This window comes from Pristiophorus japonicus, chromosome 7 (genome assembly GCF_044704955.1).
Source record: "Pristiophorus japonicus isolate sPriJap1 chromosome 7, sPriJap1.hap1, whole genome shotgun sequence".
In the NCBI taxonomy this organism is placed as follows: domain Eukaryota; kingdom Metazoa; phylum Chordata; class Chondrichthyes; family Pristiophoridae; genus Pristiophorus; species Pristiophorus japonicus.
The window spans coordinates 109,452,277-109,466,627 of NC_091983.1; the positions used below are offsets into that span (position 1 = coordinate 109,452,277).

General features: G+C 42.2%; 1 protein-coding gene across 6 annotated transcripts in view; it reads right to left on the minus strand.

Annotated features, from left to right (window-relative positions):
• cd2ap (CD2-associated protein) overlaps nucleotides 1-14,351 on the minus strand; it is a 249,038-nt gene that overhangs the window by 75,455 nt on the left and 159,232 nt on the right. For all 6 annotated transcript variants that reach the window (XM_070885236.1, XM_070885237.1, XM_070885240.1 and 3 more), the window contains 2 exons: nucleotides 5,983-6,106; nucleotides 3,308-3,519 (listed from right to left, as the gene is read on the minus strand). In XM_070885236.1, the coding sequence (XP_070741337.1) occupies nucleotides 3,308-3,519; nucleotides 5,983-6,106 (336 nt within the window). The remainder of the gene's footprint in view (nucleotides 1-3,307; nucleotides 3,520-5,982; nucleotides 6,107-14,351) is intronic.

Below are 14,351 nucleotides of genomic sequence, written 5' to 3' on the forward strand. Positions count from 1 at the left end.
CACACATATTGTAGTGTGGGCTGTCTCGTACTGCATCTGGGCCCTCGCCTCTTCTGGGCCCCGAACTCGCGCCTCTCCTGGGCCCTGATCACATCGCTCCACGATCTCTAGCCGCTCCTACGCCCTGACGGCCCACTGTCCAATCAACGACTGCTATCAATACGGTCATGGACAGGTGCATCATTCACCTGGATGGGTGCAGCCACAACACTCAAGAAGCTCAACACAATCCAGGACACTGAACTCGATTTCCACCTTCTCCCATCATCTGCATACTGTGGCTGCAGGATGCAATGCAGCAATTCACCAAGATTACTTCGACAGCACCATTCTCCCTTGCTACCTTTAGCGCTACATAAAGATTTTGGTACATCTGCACTTCCCAGAGAATAGTGGACCTCTGGAACAGGCCGACATCTCGTACGGTGGATGCTGAATTGTTGAATACCTTCAAGCGAGAGCTGGACCTGTTTCTGGCAAGGATGGAAATCACCTCTTACAGAAGGTTGGTACTACAGGGAATTCAGGACCAGAGTAATCTCCTGGACAAGTTTCAATTGCCTAGATGAAGGGATAGAAGTTATGCTGCAGCTATAACAGAGCCCTGGTTAGACAGCACCTGGAGTACTGTGGGCAGCTCTGGGCACCACACATTAGGAAGGATATATCAGCTTTGGAGGGAGTGCTGAGTAAGTTTACCAGAATGATACCCAAATCCAAGGGTTAAATTACAAGGAGCAATTACAAATTAAGGTTGTATTCCCTGGAATTTAGAAGGTTAAGAGGTGATTTGATCAAAGTTTTCAAAGTATTAAAAGGGAACTGATAGGGTAGATCGAGAGAAACTATTTCCACTGGTTGTGGAGTCTAGGACTTGGGGGCATCTTCTAAAAATTAGAGCCAGACATTTCAGGAGTGAAATTAAGAAACATAAAGCAGTGTCGAAGTTTGGAATTCTCTTCCGCAAACGGCAATTGATGCTAGATTAATTGTTAATTTTAAATCTGATAGATAGATTTTTGTTAACCAAAGGTATCAAGGGATATGCTGCAAAAGCTGGCATACGGAGTTAGGATGCAGATCAGCCATGTCTCATTGAATGGCGGAACAGGCTCGAGGGGCTCAATGGCCTACGTTGCTATAATTAGCAGACTTTCACACTAATGACAGGGAAAGGGATGGGACAATTGATTGGGGCGAGTTATTTAGTTCAGGGGCGTAAGGAGTCAAACTGACATCAGTCCTTGAATTCAGGGAGTTTCAGTTTCCCTGCTCTGGAGGTAGCTGAAAGATCAATCAGCTATTCCATTTCTCTGGTTCTGTTCCTCAACTGATGGCCCCCTCTTCAATGTTCAAAAACAATCCCCTGCCCGCTGCCCGCCACCCCCCACCCCCGCCTCAGGTCCTCGAAAGAAAATCCTAACAATTAGCAAAAAAGATGGTTGTACGAGCATACGAACAATGATGGACAGGTAAGGAAGACTCTCTGGTCGATTGGGCCTATCCCACACAATTGAGATACCTTGCGTATCACAACATATACACTCCACCACACCGAAAACCATGTGATCTCCTGGGAGAAGCATAAAAGCAGATAAAAAACCCAAATCACTATTGGGGAAGAAAAATCTGGGAACATCCTCTCCAATCTATAATCAACACTGCGATAAACAACAAAATACAGTCTCTTTAATGTAGTAAAAAATCCCAAGGTGACTCACAGGAGCGTTATCAGACAGAAATTGACAACGAGCCAAGATATTAGGACAGGTGATCAAAAGCTTGGTCAAAGAAGTAGGTTTTAAGGAGTGTTTTAAAGGAGAGGTGTAGAGAGGCAGAGAAGTTTAGGCAGGGAATTCTAGAGCTTAGACCCCAGATAAGTATAGGCACGGCCGCCAATGGTAGGGCAAAGGAACTCAGGGACACACTCTCTTGGAGGGTTGTAGGTTTGGAGAATCAGTTAATCTATTTTGGTGTTGTTGGTTAATCGTTAAATGCTGGTAAGCACATCACGAGAATCAGAATCATTACAACACAGTCGGAGGCCATTTGGCCCGTCGGACCTGTGCCGGCTCTCTGCACGAGCAATTCAGCAATTCCCACTCACTCGTCCTTTCCTCAAAGCCCTGCAATTTTTTTTCCTTCAGGTACTTATCCAATTCTCTTTAGAAAGCCACAAATTACAAATCATAACCACACTGCGTAAAACAGTTTTTCCTCATGTCGCCTTTGGTTCTGCTGCCAATCACCTTAAATCTATGTCCTCTGGTTCTCAACCCTTCCACCAATGGCAAGTTTCTCTCTATCTACTCTGTCTAGACCCCTCATGATTTTGACCACCTTTACCAAATTTCCTCTCAATCTTCTCTGCTCCAAGGAGACAACCCCAGCTTCTCCAGTCTATCCACGTAACTGAAGTCCCTCATCCTTGGAACCATTCTCGTAAATCTTTTCTGCACGCTCCCCAATACCTCCACATCCTTTTAAAGTGCAGTGCCCAGAATTGGACACAATACTCCAGTTATGACCGAACCAGTGTTCTATAAAGGTTCATCCTAACTTTGTGCTTTTAATCTCTATGACTCTATTTATAAAGCTTAGGATCCCATAAACTTTTTTAACCGCTTTCTCAACAGGCCCTGCCACCTTCAATGATTTGTGAACATATACGGCCAGGTCTCCCTGTTCCTGCATCCCTTGCTTCTTCAAATATTACCATAGGATCATTATCACCCAAGAAGAAAAAAAAAAAGAGGCAGATGGGACCTCTGTTTATTCCGAAAGGCACCTCCAACAATACAGCACTACACTGATTATGTGCTCAAATTCTGGAGTATGGCTCAAATCCAGACTGAGGTGAAAATGCTACCACCAAGCCAAGCTGACAATTAATCTTTTATGTAACTGTGCTAATATTTTTGCCAATTCTGAAGACAATCTCACTACCAATGTTGCCTCTAAGGTGCGTGGCGGCCGCCCACCAATTGCAAAGTCCCTCGCAGACCGCTCACCATCGCTGCTACTGGAAGACATACCATGCATGCGCGGCCGCACAACAAATTTAAAGGGCCATAACAGGGGAAAAAAGTTAAAGGGAACATTGCTCGATACTGTAGATGTCAAATTAATTTACAGATGTATGCATTGAAGATCTAGTATTTCCTCCGCGTCAGCCCACATTTTCCATAAGATTCAATGATTTCAAGTGGATAGATTTCCGAACCTCTCATTTTAAACAAAACTTGATATTTTATTTTATGCAAATGATTTATTGCAGATAATGCCTCTATAATAATACTCGGCCTACCTTTTCTGATTTTTTATCCTCCAGTTCAGTATTGGATAATCTTGATTTTAGTTTTATGGATCCTTCCTTAAATATGTCTCCTAATCCCACACCGCGGATTTTCTTTGGCTGGGCCATTGTTCCTGATCTTACTGGACTCTCATTTCCTGTAAATTCTATAGGTGATGTCGGTGATGCAGGTCCCCCGCCAATCAAATCCTTGACTGCCATGTCTGTTACATCAGAGAATCAAATGTGCTCAACATGTTAAATATGATCACACTTGCTAATATAATAGACCTAGCTTTAAATACAGTACAAAGATCAACTGTCAGCAAGCCAATTTACAAGAGCTATAGCAGCAATTATAAGATAACCTACCTTATAGGCTCTGTATTCTGCAAGTTGAAACACCCTCCACATACAACAGGATTAAGCACAGCTGTCCATAATGCTCGTATAAGCAAACACCCCTTTAAGAGTATTCAAAACTTTCTTCATTAGTCTGTGTGACCTTTCCCTTCCCCCACAGAATAAAAGCTGTATGTCAAAGCTGTAGTGCATTATGACCACAGTCAGCAATCTATGCTGCAAAGCTGGAAAAACTCTGAACAAGGGGGTGGTGGGAAGGGCGAGTGCAAATTGGCATTTGGAGGATACCTCAGTTTAAAGAATGAAGACAACCCTGCAAGTTAGATAATCTTCAGTCTTGGTAACCTCCATGACCAAGTAAAATTTCAAGAAGAGAAGGCCCTAATGTATAAGCCAAGATTAGTTGCTCAGGCAAGTCTTTCATAAGTCTAAGTAATAGTGATTGTTGAAAGTGAGGAACACTCCATGTGCCTGTCTTACATATACTCCCAGACATTCCCTCACTACTTAAAAAAGTAATCCACAATAGGTTCCCCAACAGTGGAAAGAATAATTTTCTAACAGGACCTTGAACTGTTCTTGTAGACAAAATGAGATGACCACTGGGGCAAGAAACATATCCTGTGAATATGGCATATTTGCACTGATGCCCATACAAAAATCTTCCCTACTTCATATTGAGGCTCCATACGTAGGAGTATATTCATTCAATCTATGCCAACTGTCAGTTATCGATATATATCCTTCATTTGTGTTGCATTTGATTGGGAGGAAAGAACAAACACAAAGATTAATACAATTAACTTTTGCAAATTCAGCTAAAGCTACTTTCCTGGGGCATCTGTTTCCTAGGCAACCATGTCTGAGGATGAGGAATATAAATTCTTCCTGTACTGAATCAGTTCCTTAAATTGAACCATTTTTTGGAAATTAAATGAATTACCTCGCACCACAAGGACTGAATATTTTGAGAATGAGGAAAAATATCCAGGCTCTAATTTTGGATGGGCACCTTTTATACTGTGCATGAAGAGATGGTCATACGTAGGTAGAACAAGGAACATCTTAATATCTCCATGATACATTTCCCCCCACCCCCCCCACACACCGCCCCATCAACACGGAACAACTGTGGCATACATAGGAATAATGCCGAGAATTAATATTTTATGATCCAGTACGTTTTCATAAACAATCCCAATTACTAGGTTAAAAAAACACAAATGAACAGCTGCTAAAAATCTCTTAGTATGCACATTTCCTCCACACGATTTGTTATTGCTCACATATGCTTAGGAACTGACCTTTTTATTGCTTTCAGGGCTATATGAAGCACAGAAATTTGCAGGACTTGGTACACTGCAACAGGTGCTAGGGATACACAGACTTGATGGACAAATGGATCCCCTGATTTTATAATGATGGATAGACCAGGAAGGCCTTAATTTGATCTCTTGTCTGTGAGCCTAACTGATGTCAGCTAAAAGAGCAGAGGAGGCTCCACAAATTGTCTCAATGTTCCCGACTTTGGATAAAAGAAAACGCATCACCTGGGGCTCCTTACTAAACTCATTCGTGCCAGCCACCAATCTCTGGACAGCATAATGTTTGGCTATAAAATCCTCCGTATCAAATAGCCAGATAGTGCTCTTTGTTTTGACTGAAAACGAGAACAGCCACCTATAAGGCTGCAAGTGCCCTTGGAACCGTACCGGCAAGAATGACCACCATCAGACGAGAGAACGGTACGTTTTCATAAATGTGCGTTCTTTTTGACAGCAGTCAAAGCTTAACAATACTCATTTCTATACTTAGCGCTGAGGTACAGACTTCCTTCTCTCTGGCCCCTTCCCCATTTATTTGCTTTATTTCACAACACCTTGCATTTCATTCCATTAAATGCATGAAAAAAAATGGAAGTTACTTGGAATTCACATCTACTTTTATTACACGCAAATTCTTTTACTCCGAGCGTTTCCCAGGATGCTCTGTTGATCTATTCCGTTAAGTGTGGCGGGGAGAGCTGCATGCTGTTATAAAATTAATAGAAGGAAAATCCATGGTGTTCTGTCAGAAGCGTGCGATCCTCACGGCCACATTTTCCTTTATGTCATACTATCCCAGTATCTTGTGCTGTTATCCTCCCTTCCATTAAAAAAAACTCCCAAAAGTCTGCACTTTAGGCTCAATAAAAAGTATTATGACAATACCTCAGCATTTAATCTGCATAGATGAATAGCTTGCTTCATATAATTACTCCCGAGATGATCACAGCTTTAAAAAAAAATTTGATGTCTTATAAATAAATAAAAAGCTATCTTTACCTGGTTCACTTAACACCTCATTGGCTTCTCCATCCTCAGTCTGATCAACCAACTCCTTAACAAAATTGGATGGGAACAATCCAGTTTTCTCATTCAGAATTCCCTTCCACCAGCCTTCCTCTACCTGCAAGGAACAAAATCATGTGCAAGTCTGAAATCAGAGGGATGATTAAACTGTAAATAATACAAAAGTCTGGTATGGCATTAGTTAACATATCTGCTTTGCAAGTTAACTCCTGGGAAAACGGAACTCGAGGAGAAATCACATGCAAGAGAGGCATTAAATGCGATTTCTCTGCCCAAGCTCAAACACTATGCGCTAGACTTTCCACTTTCAGGCTAAGGCCGAAAAAAATGGGCCTTGTTCCAGCGATGCAGGACCTATTGCCCATGCTGATCGCCGGCTCAAGGCCCATTTTTTTTTTTGCGATTTTCCACTCGGCCTTAGCCCAGCGATGTCAAATGGGCAGTCATTTCTCGGCGATCTCCTGATCGCCCAAAGAAAACGGAAATGAATGGAAAAAAAAGCTTCCCTAGCAACACATTACTGCGCATGTGCAGGTTGATGCTTCTTCCCGCGTTTTCAGAGGCCAAGGGTCTTCACACATGCTCAGAAGCTCTGGGTGGGTCTGGGAGAGAGAGAGAGAGAGAGAGAGAGAGAGAGAGAGAGAGAGAGAGAGAGAGAGAGAGAGGAAAGGAAGGTCAGAAAGTTTTATCCAAATTACAGATAAATTTAAAGAATGGAGGGAGGTGCAGGAAAGAGAAGGGCCAAACCCTTCAGCGAAAAGGCAAATGAGGTCCTCGTAAATCCTCTCAGCTCCAGGTGGGAGGATCTGACATGGGGTGGGCAGGGGAATCCTCCACCCTGTGAATATCGCAGGAATTGGTCTGAAATAGCCGAAGTAGGTCACATCGGCCTCCAATGAAACGCACACACTGGACCAGTGCCGCAAACGGTGGAACAGCCTACTGGCAGCTGCGAGTGTAAGTTGAAATTTATATTTATGTATTATTTAATGATCTAAATCGTAACTAGAATCTGCAATGTTATTTAATCGTAACTAAATTTTACGCAACCCAACATAAAAAGTTAAATGTTGTAGTGCGAAATATGCAACGTATATCCACTACCACCACCACTGAAACTTCGCCGAGATCGCAGGAAACTGAGGAGGAAGGGGAGCCACAGCAGACTCCTGCTGCTGTGGTATATCAGCAGGAGAAGGAGATTGACGAAACGGAAGAGGAGGAAGAGATTTTTGTTTGGGGGGGGGGGGGGGAGGACAACCTGCGGCCATCTCGTTGGAGGGAGGGTGTTGTTCATTAGTTCTTTGTTAATAAAAAAATAATTTTTCTAAAACTTTTACAACGTCCAGTTCTTCATGCAGATTTGTTTATTCTGTTTCCCCACGGAATATCATTAAATAACTTCACTATGTAAAAGCTATTTAATAAATAATTCCAATATATGCATAAATAAGGTGATAATACCTATTTATATTCCCTGTCCCAAATTTCTGAGTACAATTTGCATCAATTTTACTCTCTAAATAACTCGGATTAATTCTCCACTCTTCCTCAGAGGCTAAAAATGGCATCCGTAGTGCCCATTTCCCTCTCTAAGGCCCTGAAAAGGCAAGCATTTTTGAGCACTCTTTTGGGCCTTGCATCGGCCCAGCGAAGTGCATGCTCAGTGCTGAAACTTGGGATGGGCCTTGTGTGGGCGATCATCTCAGCGATCAAAGTGGAAACTTGGGGGCCTATTTTTCCGGCGATATTTTGGGCCTAGTTTCCACTTTTTGCTCAAAATGGGTGATAGAGGTCAGTTTTGGGCCATAGATGGGCCCGAGATGGGCGATGTGAAGTGGAAAGTCTAGCCCTATGTGCTGAGTACCATGACCACTAGATGGGGCACATGACCTTTTTTAAAATTATTAAACAAGGTTCCGTTGCAAAAGAAAATAAAATACAGTAGATGCTGGAAATCAAACAAACAACAGAATATGCTGGAAACTCTCAGCAAAGCAGGCACAGCAACTGTGGAGAGAAGCAAAAAGTTAACATTTCAGCAATTGCCTTGCATTAGAATCAAAAAATATTAGTGACAGCTGTAACATGATCCACCTTGTCTTAAGCAAACAACTTCTCAGCCAATCCTTGGAGCAGACTAGTTTAATTTCTCTGCTGACAAGACTTCGCCAATGAGAAAATGACACATCATCCGTTTCTATCGAAGAAAAATACAACATAAAAGACAGGTCAAAATCTTGCTGCATTTAGCAACATACAGGTTCCGTCTTGGCGCAGTAAAACTGCAGATCCTGCAGTTATTCACAAATATGAAGCTCATGTCTAGTAAGAAAAAAATTGGATTTTATCAGAGGCTTTCTCTTGTAACTTTCTTCCCTTCTTACTATTTCATATGAATTATTTTTCCATGCTTCACACAAGGCAGCCAGTGCCTCTTGACACACTTTACGTATGATGTAAAGCTACTGCCCGCAGTACATCCTATTAATTCTAAAAGACCAGTACAATTTCTTTCCAAACTACCTCTGGAACAATTGATTGCATAAATATCATGACTGATTCACAATGCATGAGCAACCCAGCATAGCACAGAGTTTCCAGTTTCCTGGCCCCAATCATCCATTTTTCAGTATGGACGTCCAATTCCTTTCATAATCATCATAGGCAGTCCCTCATAGAGGATGACTTGCTTCCATGTCAAAAAGGGATGAGTTCACAGGTGTTTCAATGAAGGACCTAATATTCCAGGTCCCAAACTACATGTTGAAGGCTGGAAGATGCCTGTGCGTGGATCAATTCGCCCACCAGGATGGCCTGAGGGCGAGCCACTTCTTTCTCGAGCAGAGGCCCAACCAGTCCCCATTCACCACCACCCTCTTCCACCTGGCTGAACATGTTCTCAAATTGAACAACTTCTCCTTTGACTCCATTCACTTCCTCCAAATTAAAGGTATTGCTCAGGGAACGCGCATGGGTCTGAGCTATGCCTGCCTTTTCGTCAGAGATGTGGAACATTCTTTGCTCCAGTCCTACTCGGGTCCCCTCCCTCACCTCTTTTTCTGATACACTGATGACTGTATTGGTGCAGTGTCCTGCTCTCGCCCTGAACTAGAAAATTTCATTTAATTCGCTGGCAATTTTCACCCATCCCTCACCTTCACATGGTCCATCTCGGACACTTCCCTTCCTTGACTTCTCTGTCTCCATTTCTGAGGATAGGTTATCAACAAACACTCACTATAAGCCCACTGACTCCCATAACTACCTGGAATACACTTCCTCCCACCCCGCTTCCTGTAAGGACTCCATTCCATTCTCCCAAATTCTCTGTCTCTGTCACATCTGTTCTGACGATGCCATCTTCCCTATTTGTGCTTTCGATATGTCTTCCTTTTTCCTCAACCGAGAATTCCCCTCTACCGTAGTCGACATGATCCTTGACCATGTCCATTCCATTCCCCACATTTCTGCTCTCATGACTTCCCTCCCTCCCAGGACCACGACAGGTTCCCATTGTCCTCACCTTTCACTCCACCAGCCTCCACATTCAACGGATCATCCTCCGCCATTTCTGCCATCCTCAGCATGATCCCACCACGAATCACATCTTCCCCCTCCCTTCTCAGCATTCCTAAGGGACCTTTCCTTCCACGACACCCTGGTCCCCTCCTCAATCACCCCAGCACCCCTTCCCACAGCACCTTCCCGTGCAAGCGCAGGAGATGCAACACCTGCCCTTTTATCTCCTCCCTTCCCACCGTCCAGGACCCCAAACACGTCCTCCAGGTGAAACAGCGATTTACTTGTAGTTCTTTCAATTTAGTATACTGTATTCGCTGCTCACGATGTGGTCTCCACTATATTGGGGAAACCAAACACAGACTGGGTGAACGCTTTGTGAAATACCTCCGTTCAGTCCGCAAACATGATCGAGCTTCCAGTTGCCTGTCATTTTAATTCTCCGCTCCACTCCCGCACTGACCTCAGCCTCTTGCACTGTTCCAACAAAGCCCCAATGCAAGCTCGAGGAACAGCACCTCATCTCTCTGGACTCATCAAGTTCAACAATTTCAGACCATAAACTCTGCCTCTATTTTTTCCACATAGCAGCTGTTGATTCTGCCATTCCCATTTACACCTCTTCTAGATTCATCTTTTGTTTCTTTACTTGTCCCATTACCATCTTCTTTTGCTTTGTATAATTATAACTTCTCATTTAATCACTCCTGCCTCCACCCCATCACTGACCTTTGCTTTTGCTCTTAACTCACTCCCCTCTTTCCCTACCCTGCTCTTGCTTAAAATCTATTATATCTGTAACTTTTTCCAGTTCTGACAAAAGGGCATCGACCTGAAACATTAACTCTGTTTGTCTCTCCAGATACTGCCTGACCCGAGTATTCCCAGCATTTTCTGTTTTTAAATCAGATTTATAGCATCCACGGTATTTTGCTTTCGTCAACATTTTAGTAACAGTTTAGTTTACTAATTTTTGTTGAAGTATAAATTTCAACTTTACTGCAGGAATTGTCCACTTTGACGAGCCATCTTCATTCAGGAAAGCCAGATAAAGCAATTTGCTTTTTTAATGACAATCTTACACAGATGAATGTGAGGCATTACATTTTGGTAAGAAAAATGAGGTCACATATTACTTGGAAAATAAGAATCTAAATTCGGTAGAAGAGCAAAGGGATCTCGGAGTATAAATACACAAATCACTAAAAGTAGCGATGCAAGTTAATAAGGCCATAAAAAAGCAAACCAAGCAGTAGGGTTTATTTCTAGCGGGATAGAATTGAAAAGTAGAGAAGTTATGCTAAACTTGAATCGAACCTTGGTTAGACCACACTTGGGAGTAGTGTGTGCAATCCTGGTCCCCATATTATAAAAAGGATAGAGAGGCACTGGAGAGGGTCCAAAAAAGATTTACAAAAATGATATCAGAAACACGAGGTTATACCTTTCAGGAAAGGATGAACAGGCTGTGTCTCTTTTCTCTTGAAACAGGTGACCTAATAGAGGTCTTTAAAATTATGAAAGGATAGATACCGAGAGAGTGTTTTCACTTGTGGAGAAGAGCATACCTAGAGGCCATCAATCATAAACAGTCACCAAGAAATCAAATAGGGAATTCAGAAGAAATACCTTTACCCAGAGTGGTGAGAATGTGGAACTCGCTACCACAGGGAGTGGTTGAAGCGGATAGTATAGACGCATTTAAGGGGAGGCTAAATAAGCAAATGAGGGCAAAGGGAATAGAGGGATATGCTGATAGATTTAGAGGATGAAAGACAGGAGGCGGCAGAGGGCAACATTAATGCCAGCATGGAATGGTTGGATTGAATGACCTGTTTCGCTGCTGTATATCCTGTATAATTTTACACTAAATAAGAACATGAGGTGGTGTACAAAAAGCTATAACATTGAACGCAACTGACCAACGCCTTCGATAAACCGTGTAAAATGCAACACATCAGGTACTTTATTTCATGTATTTAATCCGCTGACATTAAATGTCAGACTATCTACCCATCTCCACATTATTGGTATTTAATTCTGACTAGCTGCTTTCCATAGATGACACATGGGCACAGGAGCCAGTATGTTCTGTGGCGTATCTGATCTTAATCTATGCTTGAGGTAAAAACTTAAGCATGGATCATACAAAGGTCACAAACCCCATGACTCTTCCACTCACTCCCCAAAACAAACAATCGAGCAGGATTGCCACAAAAAAGATAATTGCTTTAACTGACTTTCAATGTACCTGTACAACCAACTTGCAATAATTTCGAATCGATAGCCAGTACAATGTAGCGAACCAAATGAAATTACAGGCAATATGATGTGGCTTTCTTTTGCAGTTAATTCTCCGGAGAGTGAATCGTTCCTGAGTTGACAACTGTTAGTCATGGCTAGTCAAAAATTGAAAACTTTAGACTAGGTTGTCCAAATTATGGCACTTGGGCAACATACAGTCTATGACTCACTGGAACTATATACAGCTCATTACAACTCAATATTCACTGGTTTGTCTTGTTTGAATTTCATGGGCTAGAGGTTTAGAAAGCACATTTAGTGCTTTGCCTCATTGGTGGATAAATCCTGAATCAAAATATCAAGATTTCTTAGTATCGGCAGAAGAGATGTATGTAGATTGATGGGAAGACTGCCTAAATTAAATGCAATGTGACGCACAATGATCCAAGTTGCGTGCCCAAATGTCCCGCAAAGACAAAAGGCTATCCAAAAATGCAAAAAGACTTCTGGACTTCTACAGTGAAAGAACCATTTGGCACAGAGAAAAGCTACAAAATAGTATTAGGATTAAAGAATCACATGACAATGTTGGGTTATTTGCATTTCAATCCAATAACCTAAGTAGATCAATGAAGCACGACACCTAATACAGTTGCTTGACGAGTCAGACAAAACTTATTAATCGTCACCCGCCGGTATAAAATAGGGGTTAAATAAATTCAGGCTATAAAAAGATACTCGTTTTGAACCAGGAAATGAACCCACGGTAAGAAGAGAGGGATGACCAAATGTAGCTCCAAAATAGTATGTTACTGTTAAATAGGATTTGAATTTTTCACTGCTTTATAAATCTTAGGTTAATGCTAAACAAAGTTAAGAAAATTCAACAAGTCAATCATCCATACGTTTGCACCAACATACATCTTGGAATAACAGAATGTTATTCAGCCTATGAAGCTTGCTCCTTTCACAGTCTTTGCACAACAACCTCAATAATAGTCTTCCCCATCGCCAGATCAGTGGGAGGCATTCAAGGAGGAGAACTGGAAGGCTTAGGCCAAACATGTGCCCTTAAAGAAAATGGCTGGGAAAACTAATTCTAGAGCCCCCTGGATGTCCAGGGACTTACAGGGAAGGATTAAGAAAAAAGAAATGCTTGTGTCATATACCAACGACTAAATATTTCAGAATCTTTAGAGGAATATAGAAAGTGAAGAAGCAAAATTAAAAATATTAGGAATGCTAAGGGAGAGCACGAGAAATTCTTGGCTAGTAAAATTAAGGAAAACCCCAAGATGTTCTATAAATATATTAAGAGTAAGAGGGTAACTAAAGAAAGGGTAAGGCCTATTAGAGACCATGAGGGTAATCTTTGTGTGGAGGCGGAAGATGTTGGTAGGATCGGGATGAAATGCATCTCAGGCTGATGAGCGAAGTAAAAGAGGAAATAGCAGAGGCCTTGACCATCATTTTCCAGTCCTCTTTTGATCTGGGCATGGTACCGGAGGATTGGAGGACTGTTAATGTTGTTAGTACCCTTGTTTAAGAAGGGAGAAAGGGATAAGCCGAGTAATTACAGGCCTGTCAGCTTAGCCTCAGTGGTGGGAATATTATTGAAAAAAATCCTGAAAGACAGGATAAATCTGCATTTGGAAAGGCAAGGATTAATTAGGGACAATCAGTACGGATTTCTTAAAGGAAGATCGTGTTTGACTAACCTGATTGAATTTTTTGAGGAGGTAACCAAGAGGGTCGATGAGGGTAGTGTGTACGATGTAGTATATATGGACTTTCGCAAGGCTTTTGATAAGGTCCCATATGGTAAGACTGGCCATGAAGATTAAAAGCCCATGGGATCCAGGGCAAAGTGGCAAGTCGGATCCAAAATTGGCTTGGAGGTTGGATGCAAAGGATAATGGTTGATGGATATTTTTGTGACTGCAAGGATGTTTCCAGTGGGGTTCCGCAGGGCTCAGTACTGGATCCCTTGCTTTTTGTGGTATACAACGATTTAGATTTGAATATAGAGAGTATGATTAAGAAGTTTGCAGACGACACTCAAATTGTGTGATTGATCATGAAGAGGAAAGTCATGAGCTGCAGGAGGATATTAATCTACTGGTCAGGTGGGCAGAGGCAGTGGCAAATGGAATTGAATTAAGAGAAGTGTGAGGTGATGCACTTTGGGAGGGCTAATAAGTATACACCATTAAGCGGTAGGCCACTTAATAGTGCAGATGAACAAAAAGGACCTTGGAGTGCTTGTCCACAGATCCCTGAAAGTAACAGGCCAGGTGGATAAGGTGGTTAAGGCGGCATATGGAATGCTTGCCTTTATTGGCCAATGCATGGAATACAAGAGCAGGGAAGTTATGCTTAAATTGTATAATACTTTGCATGCAGTTCTGGTCGCCGTATTATAGGAAGGACGTGATTGCACTAGAGAGGATGCAGAGATTTACTAGGATGCTGCCTGAAATGGAGAATCTTAGTTATGAGGACAGATTGGATATGCTGGGTTTGTTCTCATTGGAACAGAGGAGGTTGAGAGGAGACCTCATTGAGGTGTAGAAACT